At 39.5% G+C, this 22,450-nt stretch overlaps 2 protein-coding genes across 3 annotated transcripts; one reads left to right on the top strand and one right to left on the bottom strand.

The window, feature by feature from the left end:
* Positions 1 to 512: 512 nt before the first annotated feature.
* On the top strand, positions 513 to 4,844 carry LOC311068902 (leukocyte elastase inhibitor-like). Its single transcript, XM_084091739.1, has 7 exons — positions 513 to 651; positions 865 to 1,039; positions 3,263 to 3,400; positions 3,548 to 3,665; positions 3,786 to 3,928; positions 4,110 to 4,277; positions 4,376 to 4,844. Exons 2-7 carry the CDS (start codon positions 872 to 874, stop codon positions 4,781 to 4,783), a joined length of 1,143 nt encoding a protein of 380 aa, XP_083947865.1. The 5' UTR covers positions 513 to 651; positions 865 to 871; the 3' UTR covers positions 4,784 to 4,844.
* Positions 4,845 to 14,868: 10,024 nt separating this feature from the next.
* On the bottom strand, positions 14,869 to 22,323 carry ftr79 (finTRIM family, member 79). Of its 2 annotated transcripts, XM_084091893.1 has the most exons (11): positions 21,651 to 22,323; positions 21,433 to 21,528; positions 21,051 to 21,284; positions 19,812 to 19,971; positions 19,459 to 19,548; positions 19,092 to 19,211; positions 18,854 to 18,949; positions 18,402 to 18,518; positions 18,166 to 18,261; positions 17,714 to 17,821; positions 14,869 to 16,789 (listed from the first exon to the last, which is right to left on the bottom strand). In XM_084091893.1, exons 1-11 carry the CDS (start codon positions 22,230 to 22,232, stop codon positions 16,704 to 16,706), a joined length of 1,785 nt encoding a protein of 594 aa, XP_083948019.1. In that variant the 5' UTR covers positions 22,233 to 22,323; the 3' UTR covers positions 14,869 to 16,703. The 2 variants fall into 2 exon arrangements, with proteins under 2 accessions (XP_083948019.1, XP_083948020.1); XM_084091894.1 differs by lacking the exons at positions 18,854 to 18,949; positions 19,092 to 19,211.
* Between the last annotated feature and the right edge of the window lie 127 nt (positions 22,324 to 22,450).

Below are 22,450 nucleotides of genomic sequence, written 5' to 3'. Positions count from 1 at the left end.
TCTGATATAAAGTCCCTTTTTTCTTCCTTTAAGAAAATGTCAAAACCTTTAAACTCAAAGGTTTCTAAAACAAATAATATCCTTAAGTCTGTTGTAAAGAACCTTTAATGTGTTATATTGACAAACTGTAATATTGTTTTGATTTGTGTAGCATATCTCAATCTCTTTTGATGTCCGTATACCCCCCTTGTTTTATTATTATTTTTCTCTGCTCACTGTTAATGTATGTATCTTTAAATGTGCAATAAAATAAAAATAAATAAATTTAAAAAAAGCCCTCAAACAAAAGCAATGCTGTCTACATTGGATGCGGCGTCGCGCACGCTACACAACAAATTACCATAGACGCAAATTACCAACAAACTGATCGCGCGCGCGCTCTGTTTCTGACGCACTTCAAGCACTCGCTGGGCGGGGGAAGATTGATGTGTCGGGACTTTTTTGGTTTTATATGGTAGTATTTCGAATTAATGGTTTTAAAATAGTATTATAAAAAATAATAATAATAATTTAAAAAAAAGTAAAAAAAAAAATCACTCGTTCATTCTGGCGCCCCTATGGATGAGTGGCGTCCCTAGCATTTGCCTATTCCGCCTATGCCACGGGCCGGCCCTGCAGACGAACGTTTGGGACAAGCATCTTTCATTAAATGTAAGTAATAGGCTTAATCAATACACATATGTGTGTCTAAAAAAACGGCGCACAGAACTGCAGTTTTGTTTCCCATAGTAATGAACACTAATGTAGGCTACTTCTTCCGCGTTTCCCTGACAGGTTATCTGACTCGTAGGCTTTTGTCAGAAGCGCTATTGTAACGATGGTATAAATTATGGTGCTATCATAATACTTGGGCTCTTTTTGCAGTATCATCATGGAGGGTGTCGCTCGTGCTAACAGTCTCTTCGCTCTGGATCTCTATCGGGCTCTGAGCGCGAGCAACGCCGAGGGAAACATGTTCTTTTCCCCATTGAGCATCAGCGCAGCGCTCAGCATGGTTTACTTAGGAGCCCGAGGAGACACATCCAAAGAAATGGCAAAGGTAGGCTATGATGGGCGGCAGGAGAACAAGCAAGGGCTGTGAGGGTTTCCAATGATTTTTTGTAATTGTGAATTCTACAAGTTTTTACGCAAAACCGGTGACTGGTAAATCCTGCTTGAAAACAAAACCACTAGGGGCATTATAAGCATTATTAATGCTTTCATTAATAAGTAAACTAATTTATTAATGAAAGCATTCTCAAATCATTTTTAAAATAATTATCAGGCTCTGTGTTCTCATAGAGCCTGATAATTATTTTAAAAATGCTTTCATTAATAAATTAGTTTTAATTAGGGTTGAGAAAACATTACGGCAGTTTAAAAAAAAATCTGTGTAACTTTGAGTTTCTTTGAATTATCATTATTCTTCCTGACATTTCAGTTCATCATTTCACGAGTTCACACTTACAAATAAGTTAGATAGAATAAATGGTATGCATATTTGGCGTGCTGTCCGGGGAGAGGGCTCCGAGCTCGGATATTGGGCCCGAACCAAGAGTACTCCCACCGTGTTGCTGGTTAGGAAGTAACCAGGCGAGTGAGCGGAGACGGGGTGGTGGAGGGATGCTGAAAAAGTGTCGAGGAATATTGGTGAGTCAAATGAGTATATATAGGTCTCCACTCATGCTGATTGGATAGACATGTTGATTACTGATTGTTGACAGTTGGTTGGAATGATGTGATAATTGGATAAATTATTTGAACGTGCTCCTCCCGAACTTTTTTTAATAAAACATCATTCATGTTGATGTGGCCATCTTATTACAATTTCCAAAGCAAACAGTGCTCTCTTTCATAATAACTTATTTTCATTCAGTTTAAATTAGTTCAGTTCCCTAGCCTGGCAAGCCAGACCTACATCAAGATGTTAGGTCTGGCAACTCACCATAGACACGGCTCAATCCGAGGGGCGGGATAAACGGCTGTCTTTCAAATTCCCTCTGCACGCAATAGGACAGCGCTTCAACCAACCAGAGCGTTTTCCCAACAGCGGAGCTAGTTGATTGATTCAACTTTTGCCATATCTGTCCGGCAAAACTACGAACACATCTTCCTTTTTTTAAGAATGACTTAAGTGCCGTTCTATGCTCTTTTCTCAAAGAAAAACTTAACTGCAAGTCCTCCAGATTCGCGGCCAAAGCCGATTCGAAAGATGTTCGCCAGCAGCAGGCATTCTTTGTTTTCAAGTAGCAGAGAACCGTCGCAACTCTGTCGTCATTATGTTAAGCCCGCCCCGCCTACTCTATACACGACGTGATTGGCCTGACCCAATTTAGGTTTTTGCAGCTCGAAAGTCAATGGAGAGTTGCTAGACTACCCTGGCTGCAAAATACATTTTGCTGCCGCTAGGGTGTGTCTAGATTTCTAGGCTATCAGTTCCCTACTATAAGCTAAAAAATTCATGATAGAAGTATTTGGTAAGAACTAGTATATTAGAAAATGACAATGTTCTTTGTATGAACACAGCGGTGTCTATGCTGACTGAATACATTGTCAATAAGATGTTTTTAGTCTTTTAGAAAGTTTTTGAATATGCTTAGACTGCAATTCACTTCAATACTGAATGCAAAGTATTAACTTTTATAGATTAAATACAGCAGAACATTTTATTGGCTGAAGAGTGCATGGAGATTGTGATACAACCAGTGAGCAACTGACTCAACAGAGAGAGGGAGAGGTGAAGTATGTAAACAAATGATAACAGCTGCTCTCTCACTCTCCACCAGTGGCTCTTTTAGAAGAAGCTTGCCTCAAAATACTAAAGAAAAAACAACTAAAATGGACCTAGAATAAAATGTTCCAGATTGTAGCCACAAAGGCCAACTTGTGCCTACCCTCAGCATGTTGCATGTATTTGTTTTAATTATTGACTCATTTAGATAATACATTCCTGTCTTGACAACGGACCACAAACTTCAGTGAAAATTATATGAAATCCTTGATTTAGTTTTATTCCTTTCAATAAATGTGCTCAGAACAGGCTCTTCAGTGCACACTTGTAGCTTAGTCTTTCCACAGGCATGTTTTTGTTTTTCTTTTGAATAAAAGAGAAATCTATGATAATATGCCAGTAGTGTAAAATAGTATATGCAAAGCCTCTCCTGTGTAAACAAATACAGTTAATATACGTGTGCTGAAAAAACTTTTACACTCATACTATTGGCATATATCACAATGCCAAAATTGTGATGTATTATTATTTAAAAAGTATTTCTCTGTGCAGGTTTTGTCTTTCAGTTCTGTCTCTGATGTTCACTCTCATTTTGAGACCCTCACCTCATCGATCAACAGTCCATCAGCTTCCTACATCCTCAAACTGGCCAACCGCCTTTATGGAGAGAAAACCTTCAGCTTCTTACCTGTGAGACCATTCTGCCTTTAACAATGAGACATTTTGAGGCTAATTCAAGATATGTAACATTTTGGCTCCATTATAGTTTAACTTTCTAATCTCAAGGTCTTTCTTGAGGCCTCTTTTTTGCTGAATGTGTTGTCATGTGTCCTGCAGGAGTATTTGGAGTCCACCCTGAAGCTGTACCACGCTGACCTTCAGGCTGTGGACTTCATTGGATCATCGGACAAGTCAAGACAGCTCATTAACAAATGGGTGGAAGAGCAGACTGAGAGTGAGAAGAACAGTTATACAGTTCTATTTTGGATAAAATAATCCGTTTGGACTTGTTGCTAGAAAATCTTTTTTTAAAGTCACCGATGTGAAGTCAGAAACACAAACTTGTGTTTTTCAGATAAAATCAGAGATCTTCTCAAACCAGGAATGGTGACTGGAATGACCAGACTAGCTCTGGTTAATGCCATCTACTTCAAAGGGAACTGGCTGCAGAGATTTAATGCTCAAGACACTAAAGAAATGCCATTTAAAATAAACCAGGTGCAATTCTTTTTTAACACAGAAACATTTCTCTGCTGAATCAAAATAAAAGTCTGTTTGCAAAATATTGTACAACTGCAATGGTACGTCCTTACACTTGATGTACTACATCATACCTTGACAGAGAGTCATATTCTTCCTGTTCACTCTTTCATTTCCACATGTATCTGTCTTTTATCAGAATGAGAGCCAACCAGTGCAAATGATGAACCAGAAGAAAAAGTTCCCCTTCAACTACATCTATGAGCACCGCTTGCAAGTGCTGGAGTTGCCATACGTGAAGGAGGAGCTCAGCATGTTGATCCTTCTTCCTGAGGAAACTCAGGATGGCTCTGACCCTCTTCTGAAGGTTGGCTAAATGTTTTAGTACTGATCTTCTTGATTATATTTGGTATTTTGTATGTTCGGAGACTCAACAGTATTATTTTGTATATGTGTGTTTGACAGCTGGAGAGTGAGTTGACCCTTGACAAGCTTCATGAATGGACCAACAGAAACAATATGGACACCCATAAAGATATTAAAGTCTATTTGCCAAAGTTCAAACTGGAGGTTGAGAACTCCTTAGCAGAAACATTGATGGGGATGGGGATGACTTCTGTTTTCCTGGAAGGAATGGCTGATCTGACAGGCATGAGCAGTCAGGGTGGCCTCTTCATTTCAGCAGTGGCCCATAAGGCATTTGTTGATGTGAATGAAGAAGGCACAGAGGCGGCAGCAGCAACAGCAGGCGTTGTGAGCAACTGTATGCATCGAGAAGAGCACTTCATGGCAGATCACCCGTTCTTATTCTACATCAGGCACAACCCCACCAACAGCATCCTCTTCTTTGGCAGATTCAGAGGACCATCTTAAATTTGTGATGGTTGTCTTAACACCAAAATATAAACAATAAATACTATTATTAAATAATTCACATCTTGTGTGTTCGGTTTTTAAGAGGAAGCACCACAACACAAATATAATGGATTTACTTGAAATACACACTATTAAGAAGGTTTCATCCAATCAGAGAGTCGTTTAATGTATGACGTGTGGCAGTGCCTAGTCAGTAAGAGACGAACGAAATATGAATGCTCCGATGCAGAAGATTAATATCTCATCTTTCCTTCAGTAGTGGTCTTATGTGAGCGAGTTAATGACAAGAATGTAAGTTGTTTATTTCCTTTTATCTTGTGATGTTATATATGCGTTTAAAGCAGATTTGTGTACTTTATTGAGTTATCACGAGCTCGTTTTGCTCACCATCGCGGCAGCTCGCGCTAGCGCCTAAGCGCCAAGGTTCATCTTTTATGTTTAATATAAGTAATGCATGAGTACTTTCATAGTGTGAGATATATCTCTGGATGGTGATTTATATGGTTATTTGCCTATATTTGTGTAAACATTGTGTTATGTGCTGTTTCCTATATCGGGTGTATATGTTACTGCCTGTAATGACACTATAATGGCGTCTCACATAACAACTAACTCCATGTGCGTCCCTTGAACGCCACCTTGTGGATTATCTAGGAACTGCAATAACTTTAATAATGTAACCAGTTCTATTGCCTTGGTGAATGTTATTGATTTAGCTGTATATCTAATATTATTGTTATTCTTTATTATTTTCAGACCACTTACTGTTACCACTCACTGTTACTATTCAACCTGAATCGAGAGTAAACTACAAACTCTGCTCCAAACTCTGAGTCGTATGTGTTCTTACCGACACACCAGTGCGGATACAAATCCACCTACTCCAGTAAAATACAGTCCTTAATTAATCCTTCATAACATTTGGTCCTTCGAGCCGGATGCTGTATCTACACTGGACTCATGATGTCAGAGGACCAGAATGCAGAGTATCAAGTTGAAGGAGCTCGCCCTAGACGTATAGTTCGTCAACCAGCCTACTTACAAGATTTCGAATTGCAGTATGCTGGGCTGCCTAGAGCTAATGTCCTTCTGCCTCAGTCTACACCGCGACCACATGGGTCAGATGACTATCAACATGAAGATGAGGACAGGGATATTCCTATGGCCCATCCGCAGGCATCTATTTCTTATCATGATCAAAGAGAAAAGGCTGTTGGATCACCTGATTCATTAGAATCACCACGATTGGCTTTAGAGCCCTGGTACCTTACCACAGATCGTTGGAGTGAGAGAGATGAACGCAGCCCTCACCGGTATGGACGTTCCTTACCTCCTGATGTCCAAAACACAGTGCATGATCTGGAACAAGAGAATAGACATCTCCGTGCTACTCAGCTATCCATGAGGGAAGAGATCAGCCAACTTATAGAAATCCAGAAAAGTATGCAGCAGATGTTGATAAACCAGTCGCAAAGCCAGAGGTCAACTCCTAAGCCTAATTCACAGTTCCAAGTATTAACCCCTCCAGTTCCTTTGCCTAGAGTTGCAAGCAGACAGTCAGAGTCTCCAGGGCCTACACCGACTCCTAGAGCCTTTCCAGTTCCAGCACCACGCCGCCTTTCTACATCTAAGAATACAAATCCTTATGTAGATACAGTCAGCTACGCACAGCATACTCCTCCAATGCAGCCTTACTCAAATGCCTTTGTTTCAGATAATGTGGCTGCTCAGATTCCCTCAGGCCCTGTTGACACTCACAGAGTTACGCGGGACACAAGGCAGCCAACAACAGTAAGGAGAGATTCTATCATCTACACACCACCTCCTCCTAGCTCCAGTCAGCCACATGTAGCACCAGCTAACTTTCCACGGATCCAGACTAACACTGCAAGACAGGAGATAATTTATAGAGGTCCACAGCCAACCATTCCAGATTTTACTCGTCGAGAGCCTGGTGAATTTGCCCGTCTCAAACTTGCCTTGAATAACCTACTACCAGATGAAGCTACAGAGCTATTCAAGTACCAAGTTTTGGTAGATCACCTAAAGTTAGCAGATGCTCGCCTCATTGCTGATTCCTTTTTAAATTCATCCACTCCCTACTCAGATACCATGGCAGCCCTCACTGAACGGTTCGGTCGACCTCACCAGCTTGCCCTGAGTAAAATTGCTGCCATTATGGATGCATCAAATATTCAGCCTGGCGACACTGTAGGCTTTGAACGCTTTGCTCTTCAGATACAAGCCTTAGTAGGATTCCTTAAAACATTAGGAACAGAAGGAGACATTGAATTACATTGTGGATCCCACGTGGCTCGACTTTTGTCCAAGCTCCCTCCAGAACAAAGAGCATCCTTCCGCAGGCACATGAGTTATGAACCTGGCTCAGTGTACACACTTCTTGATCTAGCTAAATGGCTTAATTTCGAATCCTGGTGCCAGGATCCAGAGAGCTTTGGTGGATATAAGCCCCAGAAAGATAGAGCCCGTTCCCGAGTGGATCAACAGAAGGAAACTAAAGCCAAGGTCAGACAGGCTACAATCCTTCATGGCTCGAACGAATTATGTTCCTCAGTACCATCAGTGCCAACCAAGAGTCAAGGCAAAAGCTTTGCCTTCTGTCCATACTGTGACAGTAAAGAACATTATCTGAGTCAATGTGCCACATTCCAATCCTTAACCAAAGACCAAGTGATTGACTGGATTAAGACTAATAACAGATGCTGGAAGTGTGGACGTAACCATAGAGCTGCACAGTGTACCCTCAAGAAACTCTGCCATCTGTGTAATGGAAAGCACCTCCAAATCCTCCATGAGGTCAACTTTAAACCTGTGAAAGAAGGGACCTGTTTAGTTAGTTCAACTAGCAAAATGCTATACCTAGACCGTCCTCAAGGACTCAGCAGCGTCCTTCTGAAAGTGGTCAGAGTCATTCTGAAGCATAAGGGACAGAGCCTAGATACTTATGCTGTGCTTGATGATGGTTCTGAACGGACAATGCTATTACCAGCGGCAGCCCGGAGGCTGGGACTTACAGGCCAGGCAGAGGACTTAGCCTTGAGAACTATAAGGCAAGACATCACTAAGCTTTGCGGTACCTCAGTATCCTTTCAGATTTCAACTCCATCCCAGCCTGGCAGGAGTTACAAAATAACGGGAGCCTTCACCGCAGAACTACTTAGCTTAGCTGAACATTCCTACCCTGTTGCAGACCTTCAGCGACGATACCAGCATTTGAAAGGCTTACCTATACAGCCTATTCACAAAGCGTGTCCCCTGTTACTGATTGGAGCAGACCATCCTCACCTTATCACTCCGATTGAACCAGTTCGTCTCGGTCCACCTGGAGGTCCGGCAGCTGTCAAGACAAGGCTGGGTTGGACTTTACAAGGACCAGCAAGAGTCTTCGGAGATAATGTGAAATCTCAACAGTGTCTGCACATTGCCATTAATCCCTCAATGACAGAGTTATTCCAGAATGTTGAGAGACTCTGGCAAGCAGACGTGATTCCCAATCGAAATGAGAAATCTGTCACGCGGTCTAAGCAGGACCAAGGAGCTCTTGACTTGCTCCAGTCACAGACTGTCAGAGTACTTATCGATGGCGTAAGTCGCTATGCAACTCCACTCCTGCGTAAGAAGGATATGCCCATACTTCATGCTCCTATGGAGGCAGTACTTCCTAACCTTAGGAACACAGAGAAACGCCTGGAGAAAGACCCCAGTAAAGCAGCTGCCTACCAACAAGAGATAAAAAAATTAGAGACCTCGGGCTATGTTGTCAAACTCCCACCTGAAACAGCTAATTCGCAAAGAGAGTCATGGTTCATCCCTCACCACCTTGTGCAACACAACGGTAAGAACCGTGTGGTCTTTAACTGTTCATTTGACTTTGAAGGCCATAACCTGAATAACTATCTGCTGCCAGGACCAGCCTTGGGCCCATCATTGTTAGGTGTATTCCTGCGCTTTCGTGAACATCCAGTGGCAATAAGCGGAGATATTAAAGGGATGTTCCATCAGGTTCGTCTCCTTCCGGCAGATAGGCATATTCTCCGCTTTGCATGGCGAGACTTGGACAGATCTAAACCACCGGACATTTATGAATGGCAAGTGCTACCCTTTGGCACTACGTGCAGTCCGTGTTGTGCCATTTATGCTGTCCAGCGACATGTTACAGATCATAGCACTCCTGATGACAATATCAGAACCATAGTAGAAAGGAATTTCTATGTGGACAATTGTTTGAAGAGCTTACCATCACCTCAAGAGGCAAGGCAGCTTGTAGACAAACTCTGTACCCTCTTTGCCAGCGGTGGCTTCGAACTGCGCCAGTGGGCATGTAATGATCCCAGTGTGGTTGACCACCTACCGACAGAATTGAGATCCAGCAGTACCGAATTGTGGCTATCTCAAGATCGTACCGATGTGCAAGAATCCGCATTAGGTTTAAGGTGGCACTGCAAATCAGATCTCCTTGGATATAAAACTCTTCCTGTCAAGTCTGGACCATGTACCCTTCGACACGTTTACAAGGTACTTGCAACCCAGTACGACCCCCTAGGCTTCATACTCCCATTTACCACTCGGGCCAAAGTTTTAGTTCAGAGATTATGGGACAAGCAACGAGAATGGGATGACCCAAATCTACCTGATGACCTTTTGAGATCCTGGAAGGAATGGGAGGGAGAACTCCCTACGTTAGCAAATATTTCACTTCCCCGCTGTGTCACATCTTCAGACATTAATCACTCCCACAACACCAGACAGATTCACATTTTTTGCGACGCTTCCGAGCAAGCTTATGGATCTGTCGCTTACCTACGTACTGAGGATGACAGTGGTCATGTCCAGTTAGCCTTTATACTAGCAAGATCCAAGGTTGCCCCGAAACGACGTCTGACCATCCCTCGACTAGAGCTGTGTGCTGCCCTGAATGGTGCCCAATTAGCCAAACTCTTGCAAACTGAGCTCACCCTAAAGATCAATACAGTGACACTTTGGACAGATTCCACCACTGTTCTAGCCTGGCTCAACTCCGAATCATACAGATTCAAGGTGTTCGTTGGAACCAGGATAGCCGAAATTCAAGATCTGACTGCAGAATGTTCCTGGCGATATGTGGATTCCAGCAGTAATCCAGCGGATGACCTCACCAGAGGTAAAACTCTTTCTCAGTTATCAGTGCCCAACAGATGGAGTCAGGGACCATCATTCCTGTTTGAGTCTGAGTCAGTATGGCCTGCCACTCCTCCCATACAACCACCGGAAATCAAAACAGAGCAGCGTAAAGGAATCTTCTGTGGCCTTATGACAGAAGTGGTTGTTCCTGACATTCCTGACCCTACCACACACAACACCTGGAATGAGTTAGTAGAGGCCACAGTTCAGGGGCTAAAAGATACAGGACCACTATCAGCAGTGGACTACCAAACTGCAGAATGGTATATCCTGCAGAAATCTCAAATTGATTGTTTTCCAGATGAATACAAATTGCTAAAAGCTGGTAAATCTGTACCTTCCACTAGTCGACTACTTGCTCTTGCCCCAGAATTTGATGACTCTTGTCAGCTTATAAGAGTTGGTGGCCGTTTACGTCGAGTTGAAGGACTAGAGATGTCAGTTATACACCCTGTAGTCCTTGACCCACATCACTGGGTTACCAAGTTACTGATCCAAGACTTTGATAGTAAACTCTGCCATCCAGGACCTGAAAGAGTCTTCGGAGAGATAAGGAGAAGCTTTTGGATACTGAGAGGACGAGAAGCTATACGCAAACAACAACATTTGTGCAAAGACTGTCAAAAATGGAAGAACAAACCAGTTATTCCACGAATGGCAGATCTACCTCCAGCTCGACTCAGACTGCTCAAACCCCCATTCTACAGTACAGGCATGGACTGTTTCGGGCCATTCCAAATTAAGATTGGCAGACGATGTGAGAAAAGGTGGGGAATCATCTTTAAGTGTCTCACGACACGAAGCGTTCATCTAGACCTCCTTACAGCCATTGATACTGATTCCTTTCTGATGGCCTTGAGGAGGTTTATAGCTCGCCGTGGCACACCTCGCGAGTTATATTCAGACAATGGCACTAACTTTCACGGAGGACAGAGAGAGTTGCAAGAAGCCTTTGCATCGCTTACTCCACAGATCCAGCTACATTTGGCTAAACAAAAGATTTCTTTCCACTTTAATCCACCTGGAGCCCCACACTTTGGAGGTGTGTAGGAAAGAGAAATTAGGTCGGTCAAGACTGCTCTTCGCATCACAGTCAGCTCCCAAGTCGTAACTGAGGAAGTTCTCCAAACAGTCCTCATTGAGGTGGAGGGAATGCTTAATAGCAAGCCCCTGGGTTACACTTCCAGCAACGTAGCCGACCTTGACCCTGTTACACCAAATTATTTGCTGATGGGGCGGCCAGATAGCTCACTACCACTCGTAGTTTATCCTGCTACAGAGCTCATGGGTCGAAGAAGGTGGAAGCAGAGTCAGGTTCTGGCCGATCAGTTCTGGTCAAGTTTCATCCAGCACTACCTGCCTACGCTACAGACCCGCAACAAGTGGCACACAGATGCCGGTGACATTTCTACCGGAACAGTGGTAATGCTCATCGATCCACAACTACCACAAGCATTGTGGTTGGTAGGCAAAGTTGCGAAGACCTTCCCAGGTTCTGATGGCCACATCAGATCTGCTGAGATTCAAATTAAGGATAAGACCTACATCCGGCCTGTTTCTCGCTTGATCCCCCTTCCTGCATTCACAGATCAAAGGGAACTTGTCTTAGCCCCTCAGACTGGTTAATTTATAGAGTTCAAATATGCTTGGCATATTTGGGGGCGGCAATATTAAGAAGGTTTCATCCAATCAGAGAGTCGTTTAATGTATGACGTGTGGCAGTGCCTAGTCAGTAAGAGACGAACGAAATATGAATGCTCCGATGCAGAAGATTAATATCTCATCTTTCCTTCAGTAGTGGTCTTATGTGAGCGAGTTAATGACAATAATGTAAGTTGTTTATTTCCTTTTATCTTGTGATGTTATATATGCGTTTAAAGCAGATTTGTGTACTTTATTGAGTTATCACGAGCTCGTTTTGCTCACCATCGCGGCAGCTCGCGCTAGCGCCTAAGCGCCAAGGTTTATCTTTTATGTTTAATATAAGTAATGCATGAGTACTTTCATAGTGTGAGAGATATCTCTGGATGGTGATTTATATGGTTATTTGCCTATATTTGTGTAAACATTGTGTTATGTGCTGTTTCCTATATCGGGTGTATATGTTACTGCCTGTAATGACACTATAATGGCGTCTCACATAACAACTAACTCCATGTGCGTCCCTTGAACGCCACCTTGTGGATTATCTAGGAACTGCAATAACTTTAATAATGTAACCAGTTCTATTGCCTTGGTGAATGTTATTGATTTAGCTGTATATCTAATATTATTGTTATTCTTTATTTTTTTCAGACCACTTACTGTTACCACTCACTGTTACTATTCAACCTGAATCGAGAGTAAACTACAAACTCTGCTCCAAACTCTGAGTCGTATGTGTTCTTACCGACACACCAGTGCGGATACAAATCCACCTACTCCAGTAAAATACAGTCCTTAATTAATCCTTCATAACACACACATTTAGAAATGAACACTTTTTATGGAAAATGATGGCTCACAATGCAATACATTTTCAAGACAGTTTTGATAATGCTTTTAAGACTATCACAGTATTGTTTTGTGCAAATTTGCTAGCTGAGACAAAAAGTAAATCAAAATACAGTCATTAAGCAGGCTAATGTTTCTGTTTGCTAAAAAATGGATAATACAGCTGAGACACGCACTAAATCAACACATTCTCTAATACCACTTTTTGAACTTCAGAAGTCAATCAGATTTTCCAACTGCACTGGATTCAAATTGTAGTGCATTACGCAAAGTGAGAGAACCTGTTTATGTAAATCATACCACTGCTGCTTTCTAAGTGTTAGTTACACTGAATGGAAATGGATCATTAAATACATTCACACCAAAAAAAAAAAAAAAAAAAATTGTTCATAAAGAAAATAAAAGCTTTTTTTGTTCAGCATTTTGTTTTGTTTTTTCATTTCCATGGTGATTCTTATTATTGTAAAGCATTAATGCAATGCTTATTTATTCAGCTAAATTATAGACAGCAAGAAATAACATTATATAACATAATATATATATATATATATATACACACATACATTATGTAATACACTTCAAGATAATATATCAATGTTTTTTCACATCACAGTAATTTGTCAAATTTACACCTAGTCACCATCCTCTGCATTACACTTTACACTCATCTCCAATCACACACACCTACACATCATCATCACCCTCATCACTGCCCCTACAAATGCACACTCCTCACCACAGTTCATTGTCTGACCTCGTTTGATGTATGTGGACTCTTCCCTTTTGTATCCAGTGATATCCCTGTCTCCAGCGTCTTCCTTCCCTCTGTGTCTCCACCAAGACCCTTTGGACTCCACTACCCTGCTCACCTCATCCCTGCACCTTTGTTATTCAATAAATCACTGTTCACCATCCACCTTCCTCTTCTGTGTCTGCATCCATAACATAATTATTATTTGTTAAATAATATTATTATTATATTATTTGAAAGAAAGAAATGTGTTTTCTCTGAATGTTTTATCAAATAAATTATACCATATGTATTTGTTTTTGTCTTCACAAATGGCATTATTCCAGATCACTTGTCGAAAGAATTCTATTAATATTGAATCTCATCACCACACCAATGACCCTTAAATTGAACGTTTGTCTCAGATAGTTGTAGGAAACACTGGCAAATGGAAAACTAGTCTTTTACAGTGAATCTTACTCTCTTTTATGCAATTTGTCCAACTAAATGTGTTTTAGAGCTGACCAAATGAAAGACACAGGACAACAACAAAAAAACTTTTAACAATATGGTTTTGTTAACTTGGACCAAAACTAAATGACAAATGAGTATCACTATTTCAACGGCATCTGATTTTTTTTTACATCAAAATCATTTTTTGCTTTTAGTATCAATATGTTAGCCTCAAGGTTATCTATAAGCTTGTGTGCTCCAAAACAATGACAAAATTCACATTTAGAAGATATAAGCATTAAAAAATTACAGTCTCAGTCTTCCGCCAATATGGATGAACTTTTCTGTCTATTCAAATGCTCTCTAGAATCTGAAGCATCCCGCCCCCTACACTATAAACAGACACTGAAGCTTTTCTATATTGAATGGCACGTAATGCACTATAGGGGATAAGGACCGATTAAGACAGTGTAAATATGCTTTCCACTGAGGCGAAAGAAGTCTGGATTTGCGTTAGTGTCACATGAACCGTTGCAGCGAGCACACAGTCTGCTCCGTCCAAAGCCAAGATAGCACAGGGCGGATCATATGCACGAGTCGGTGCAGACCACAAAATGTATCGGACTCATTTAAATTCTACACAGGAAAAATATAATTCGCTTTAAAATATGTTTTGAAGGAGGCATGGCTTTGAGGGGCGGTAGGATCTAATGCTTTCAAAGCTAGTTTGCTATTGCTATCCGCTCCGAAATTGCATACCTTACCTTTAATGATGGCTGGGTAACCTCTGTTGGCGACTTTTAAGAAAATAGTGGGTCGTTCACCTTTGTCCAATAGTATTATCAGTGCAGCCACACCCTCCAACAGGAGAAATGGATGCTGAGAGGAGATTCATGTGTGTGTGTATGTTTGAACCCACTGTCTCCAAAGAGAATATATTATACTTGTGTTACAGGAATAAACACAACGCATGAATATTAGTTCTTCGTGTCTGCCTGCTCGTTAGGTTTCCGTCAAAGGAGCATTAAACACACAAAGGAGCATTAAACACACACAAAGAGTGAGAATCTGTTATGTTTTTATTGTTAACCCATATTTCACGTCTTTATGCAATCTTTTTTTCCCAACTTGTGTGATGTTTTAGAATAAAATGATCTCGATATTTTTTTTTTTACTTGATAGAGTTGCTGCAATGCTGCCAATAATTTACAACCCAACCATTTCAGGGTTTGAAAAGAAACGATTTTTGTTTAAAACAAAAACATTACAAATCTTTACAAAAACATTCCAAAATAAATTAAAAGGAATAAAAGAAATAGCAAGTCTAAGTCAACCCAAGAAACCCAATCCTACTTGTGAGCAGTCATACAACAAATGAAAAGAACATAAACACACTTAAGCTACATATTAGCATATATTGTAAATAAAAAAAAAAAAAACATATATTAGCATATGTTAACACATTCATTTTAGTATATAATGGTCGTGGAAAAATGCCTTTTTATGCAATCTTTATGTAATTAACTTCACATTTAAAATATGTCCAGTTACACTTTATTTTAAGGTGTCATTAATATACATTTAAGTACTGAGTAATATTAATTAAATACATTTGGTTTATGGTTAGTTGTATGTAATTATGCATAATTTATAGTTATTACTATAGAAACTGCATGTAACAAGGACACTGTAAAATAAAGTCTTACCATATAGGTATTTTGAGACTGTAAGGATCAGGCCACCCAAGTGGACCCCAGTGGGCATTAATAATATGGGCCCGGTTTCCCGATAACGCTCACTCTTAGCCTGCTAAGAAGACTCGAAAGATATATCTTACCAAATTTGTTTATTTTCCTAAGTGTGTTCCCCGAACTATACCTTAGAAAGCTGCTTAAGATATACCTTCTTACGTGCGACGTGACCCGGCGCTGTCCGTGGCCATGGTGCTGAATTGTTTGAAATCGATGGCTCGAGGATCAATTATTCTCTCGTGCAGGGGCTGTTTATGTGAAAAAGCGGTCATCTTTATAAAAGAAGCACTTCAGAAATAGTTGAAATTGCAATTTATTATGATTATTGGATATTATAAAAAATAATCCAAACTATAAATAGCCTATAATAGCCTATCCTACATATTTTAAAATTGTAACATAGCCTATTGCTGCCACAATAACCTTTTCAAAAATTTACATGCCGCCTTTTCTTTCCCATTTTTGTTCGCTGAGGTGGAGCTGCGATGAAATATTGTTCTTGTGTAAATACTTTCCAGCATTTCAGTAATAAAAGTTTACATCTTGCGTACGGTGCTCGGCAGTGATCAAAAAGGATTTAAACCGTGAATTTTGAATCTCTTGTAAAGTCAGAGATGTGGATTCAGACGGCAATTAAATTACCACACGACCTGTTTGTCACAAAAACAGAAGGTACTAATTTGGCCAGGGATTTTTACGCGGATTGGGTGAGAAAAACACTGATATTATGGATTCGGACGGCAATAAAATCACCGACTTACCCCTGTAAATGTTTAAAATACCGGACGAGCCCATGAGAAACAATATTAGCGTCCGAGTAGGACTTAACTGACAGTAGCCTATGCTTTCACTGGCCTTTAAAAGAGCGTTTTAATTAAATTAATAATATTGTATAATAATATAATTAAAAATCTAACAACAATCAGTGTAATGACAATTTTATTCTTTGCATGAAAACACTTGAATTAGCCTAATTTAATACTGTCTGGGTGTATTAAAACTTCAGAATTATATTCATTTAGACCTGCAACAACGCTAAGAGAGAGCTACGAATGGTCCAGACCAACCTTACGAAAGTGTGACTTACAGAAGATATACTTAGCGTACGAACGTTTCGGGAACCGTCCCATAAGGTTAAGAGAGAGGTTATAGGAATAGGTTAAGAACTACTTGGAGATAAGAACGCTTTGGGAAACCGGGCCCTGTGCATAAAACTAACAGCAACCTCATTATTCATAAACATCTCCATATTCGAAACCCTTGCACAGTAAAAATGTAAACAACAGCTCCTGAATGTTGTGTATCATCATTAAGGTACAGCCTCCATCTCTGAGACAATGCCAGTCCAATTAGACTGCTCAGGGAAGTTCACAGTCACTTTGGTGCCATCAATAACTGTTAAGACATTGGGAAGAAAGACATTTTTACTGCTATACTTTGACATTTCTGTTTGTGGTCATTATCGATTGTCTATGTTCTAAGAAAGCGTCATTGACTCTTATAAAAGAGAAAAAGCTATAGCTGTGACTTAAAGGGGACCTATTATGCAAAATTCACTTTTATAAGTTGTTTGAACACAGATATGTGTCCACAGTGTGTGTAAACAACCAGCCTATAATGATAAAAATCCACCCAATACTTTTTTAATAATCCCCATTATCATTTACAATCTCTCCAAACGCATGGTTTCGTGGTTTTCAAATAAGAAAGGGCGGAAACAAGAGAAGGGAAGCTCCGCCCATGACAGGTGAGGATCTGCCCTATTAGCATAGATCCTGCCCTGAGTGAGCCGCAGCAGTTCACCTTTTCTGTTTACTCACTGCAGCAGCTAGAGATTTACAATGTCTACACCAATTTTTTGGTGTATCATTTACAAATGTTCTATTGTTGGATGTACCAACAAACATAAGAGTCTCCATAGACTTCCGACATCTGAGTCACTGAGCACACCGTGGTTATAGTTGTTATTCGAGGATGGATCAGTACAAACTGTTCGAGATCCAGCTTACAGTCTCCGGACCATTACACTATAGGGAGAGCATGCACTTTATTAAAGTTCATAGGAGTTGCTTTACGGATATAAAGTTTACCAGTTTATTACACAGACACACACAAAAACGGCGTGTTTTTGCTCACCCCCAAAAAGTGTCAATTTTAACTACTATAAAAAAATTATCTGTGGGGTATTTTGAGCTAAAACCTTAAAAAACACACTGGGGACATCAGAGACTTATTTTACATCTCTTAAAAAGGGGCATAATAGGTCCCCTTTAAATACTGTAGTTCTTCAGCACAATCTAACTGGCCAATAACACTTGCCTACAACCACTCCAATGCTGTGCTTGTTGACACTTCCCCAGCCATGTGCTGGAGTGCTGATGGTGGGTTTAACACGGACCCTCGCTCCAGGGCTTAAACTGGGGGGTTCTTAAAGAAACATTTGCAATAATGTTTAAGTCATGGAGGAATGGATCAGGATTATTATAATTAACTAAAACAAAGACCATAATATATATATATATATATATATATTATAAACTATTTTATTTCAACAAGTTGCAAAGGTTGCATTTTCATTTAGTTGAACTTGAATAAAAATGAATAAAAACTATATATACATATTTAAACATATTTAATAAAAAAAATTACATTTAATAAAAACGACAAAAACAAATTCAAAATATTAATAAAAACTATATTAGTATCATAATTATACCATAGCAGTGGTTACATGTTTTTGTTTAATAACATACTAATATCCAGCAGATTACCTGAAACATCACTGCTCACAAGCTCCATTTCTGAAAGTAGACCAGTCCATTCTTTCTGCTCAGGGAAATCCACAGTCAAAGACTCTCCCTGGATTTCTGCAGAAAATAGATGATATCAATAACCCTAAAATTATTTGATGTGTATGTGATGCATACATTATAGTATAATTTCAGACTAAGGTATCTCAGTATATTAGCATTTAGTAAAATCATTGACAGGTATTGTATGTATTTACTTTTAATGACACCGATGCTTTTGTGAGTGACTGATCCCCATCCATGTTTTGGTTCTTTCACTGAAGATCTTATGCTGACTCTGTTTCCTACCTTGAAGCAGTTTTGAGCGGGGGACCCTAAGAAGTAGTGTTACTAGTTAGGCATAAAGTTAGACTATTATATTACACAAGGCAACAATACATGTAAAAAGTGAGAATTTTTTTTTATAAAACTGAGTGGTGTAATAAAAAAAATACAGAGGGGAAAAATGATTAGACATAAATATCAGGCCACTGATAATAAAACAATGGGCTATGTTGCACCGATTAGTTATCTCTTGAAGATATTGTCTTTGTTAAAAAAAAAGTAGAGTAAACCAAGTGGAGTGGCACACATTGACCACTGAAAACTACGTCTAGACTTATCAGTGAGAACTATATACAGGCATCAAAATATATCAAATCAGCAATACCTAAATCAGTACTGACTACAAGCTCCATTTCAGAAACCTCTCCAATCCAACGTTCCTGCTCAGGGAAATTTACTGTCACAGTCTCACCATGCACATCTAGAGAAAGAAAATACTTTAATATCCTAAAAAGGAATGTGCAAGCCTAATATGTGAATGATTATAAATAATACTAATCTGACAGTTCTTAACAATAACCGTATCAATCTGTCAGATCAGTGACAGCAGATGATGCTCTTACTTATTACACTGCCAATGCTTTTGTGGTTGACTGAACCCCATAGATATTTTGGAGTTTTAACAGATGGCTTCACATAAACCTTGTCTCCTATCTTAATATTGCAGGTGAGAGTTGAGGTTCCTGAAATAAAATGAGCAGAATTTAATTTTTATAGGCTATCATTTACTGATGTGGCAATTTCAAACTCTTAATGCCTCACTCTCTAGAGCTGGGTTAAAACAGTATAGCATCCCATTTGTAAATGTCACATTTTCTGTAGAAAAGAGGATCCATGCAAAAATATTTATCCAGTTCAGATCTAATCAGACGTTTGCAGGCCAGCTACTACTTAGATGACAAAAACTCAAGTCCTGCTCTGTATATTTACCACATTCATCATCATCAGTTACTGGCTGAATCCCTTTCCAGCATGCGGATCCAGGAAAGTCGACAACCAAACTCTCATCACTGTAAATATCTAAAAGAAGAACATGTAAATGAGTGTGCAGCACATATTTATTTGTGATGCCATGCACCATAATGTACCATTTGTGACCATGAGAATTATACAGATCTTGCCTTTTACCACACCCACACTCTTATGCCTGACACCTTTATCACTTATGGATTCATTTTGACTCTGTCTCCAACCTTAATGCAAACTAGATTGATCTTTGTGGCTAGATCTGACATACAAATACAAATACGTCGACCAGTGAAAGTAAACCTTGGTAATTTTACCTTTTTTAAATGTTTCATTTATTTCCTGGTTGAAAACAGTCTCCAGTCGCTCTTTAAGTTCACAGGCAAGTTTGCTTACATCCGTATAAGAGCAGCAAGGCTTAAAAGAGCGACTGGGGAAGCCATTAGACCCAGAAGAAGAGGACACAGACTCATAATTCTGCAGAAAAAAATGCATTAATAGTCTAATTAATAAAAATTGAGTTTAGATTTTCTAATGTGTCATATACAGGAATACTTAAATGTAGTACAACATGTAGAAAATATCCAAATCTAGCAACATTACAAGGTTATTTTTTATTACAATATATTATTGAGATGGATTTTGCCAGTTTAGTTCATGTAAAACATAAGACAAGTTTGCAGTGTGATACGAAACATAAAAGTAGCACCGGATTCAGTTATCTGAATAAGTGGACTGATATACAGTACAGCACTAATAGTCGACGGAGAATATTGTGACTGACCAATCAATGCCGCGATTGACCAATCAGAATCAAGTATGCCAGAGAGCTGTGTAATAGTGCAATAGTACATTTTTCAGCGGCCTTGGTTACGGAAATATTGTTCCCATAGGGAATTTTATGAAGTCTTTGTTAAAGAGTTATGAGCCATGAACCAAAACAAGCAGCTATGAGAAGAATCATAAAATTGCCAACGTTGATCTAAAAAAAAAAAAGAAAAAGTATTTGATAATTGGACAGTCAAAGGTAAAAAAACTGTGTCCTCAAAGGCTTTAATGAGAGAAAGATCTAAAGTCCCTTGAAGCATTGTGAATGACATAATTTAATTAAAAAAGGAAATATTGTTTAAAAGATCTTGATTGTGTATAGCTATAGAAACAGCATATTTTAGGTTTAAAATATATGTAAATATCTAAATAGTTTGAGAGTGAAGGGGGATTGACTTGATTACATCAGTCGCAGTGCTTCATGGGAGTGGGCGGGTGCTTAAGGGTTATTTTGGCATGATTTGTTTTGATTCTCTGATTGGTGGAGATTTCTCCGCAGAATCATGGGCAATGTATTTTTGCACCAGACGGCTTCAACAGAAGCATACCATCAACTAACAAACTAGTAGCTCACATCTCTGTCTTTAAAGGTTTATAAGTTATCATTAAAAATCAAATCCCTTATATGAATGGGATTTTTATTTCCAGAACCAGACTGCTGCACATAATGTAGGCCTATGATAACACAGATTCTGAATAAATAATCACATTGCTTATGGTGGTTGTACCTGAAGAAAGTGGATGTTGTCATCTGTCTGTAGAAGTGTCTCTAGGACTCCTTCCCTCTTCTTCAGCTCAGTAATTTCCCCCTCAAGTTTCTTTTGTAGTTTTGCACCTTGGTCCAGATCAGCCTTTTCTTGAGCTTTTATCTTTTCAATCACTTCATTACTTCTTTTCTCAATTAATTTGGCCAATTCAGTAAAGACTTTCGTACTGTTTTTCACAGCCTCCTTTGCAGAATCCTGAGGAGAACCAAAGCAAAAGAAAATATTATCTCTTAAATGTTGTTTACAATTACAAGATCCATCACCCAGGAATTAACCCTTGTGTCAGCTGATTAATGCAGAATCGTTCAGTTTAAAAGTTAAAGTTATTTGCACCAGAACTCACTGAATGGGATGTGATGTCCATTTTCATCTTCTGCAGCTCTTTCTCTTTTGCCTGGATTGTCTGCTTGACTTTTGTCTGAGTGTCTGTGAGTTTCATCTAAGGACAAATCCATCACAGTCTGTTTAATCTCACTGAAAACATTTGTGAATAGCATTTTATAATTGGGTTAATTAACAAGTCATTAAAGAAAGAAAGAAAGAAATGATGGGCATCTTCACCTGTTTCTCATCACGCTCTATTGTAGATGGCACAGTGTCATGGCCTTTATGCTCATCCATTAAGCAATGCATGCAGACACAAACCTGGTCTGTTCTACAGTAAACCTCAAGGAGCTTGTCATGTTTGGAGCATATTGGCATGACGGTAGCTTTCACCAGCTTGTGTTTCTTCAGGGCTGGAACATCATAGTGTGGATGTACGTGTGTTTCACAGTAAGAAGCTCGACACTCCAGACAAGACTTGACAGCTTTGAACATTTCTCCAGCGCAGAAATCACATACAATATCTCCAGGTCCAGCAAGACTTTGAGCAGCCTCTGACATATGTAGCTTTGTTCGTAGCCTCAGTTTCTCCATTATTTCAGCAAGTATTGTATTTTTGTTGAGTGGAGGCTTTGAATTGAAGGCATGTCTGCACTGTGGACAATTATATGTCCCTTTATGATCCGTTGTATTCCAGCATTCATTAATACAGCTCGAACAGTAACTGTGTCCACAAGGAATTGTCACGGGATCGTTCAGCAAATCCAAACATATCGAGCAGCTGTACTGGTCGTTATCTCCGAGTATAGCCTCCGCCATGTTGTTATCAAAAACTACTTGTGTCAGAAAAGAACCGTGAACTTATAAGTGAAAGTAAAAATTTGAAAATGAAACTGAAAGCAGGAAATGATTGGTAATTGTAGACTTTACACAATATACAAATAAAATTATGCTTATTTATGTAAGCTGGGAAGCGTAAAAAACACAATATTTTGTATTTTCTTCATAAAAGAGACTCGCGTGCTTCGATCGGGTTA

Source organism: Abramis brama (assembly GCF_963993115.1).
Source record: "Abramis brama genome assembly, chromosome: 18".
Classification (NCBI taxonomy): domain Eukaryota; kingdom Metazoa; phylum Chordata; class Actinopteri; order Cypriniformes; family Leuciscidae; genus Abramis; species Abramis brama.
This window is presented reverse-complemented; position numbering and strand designations above follow the sequence as displayed.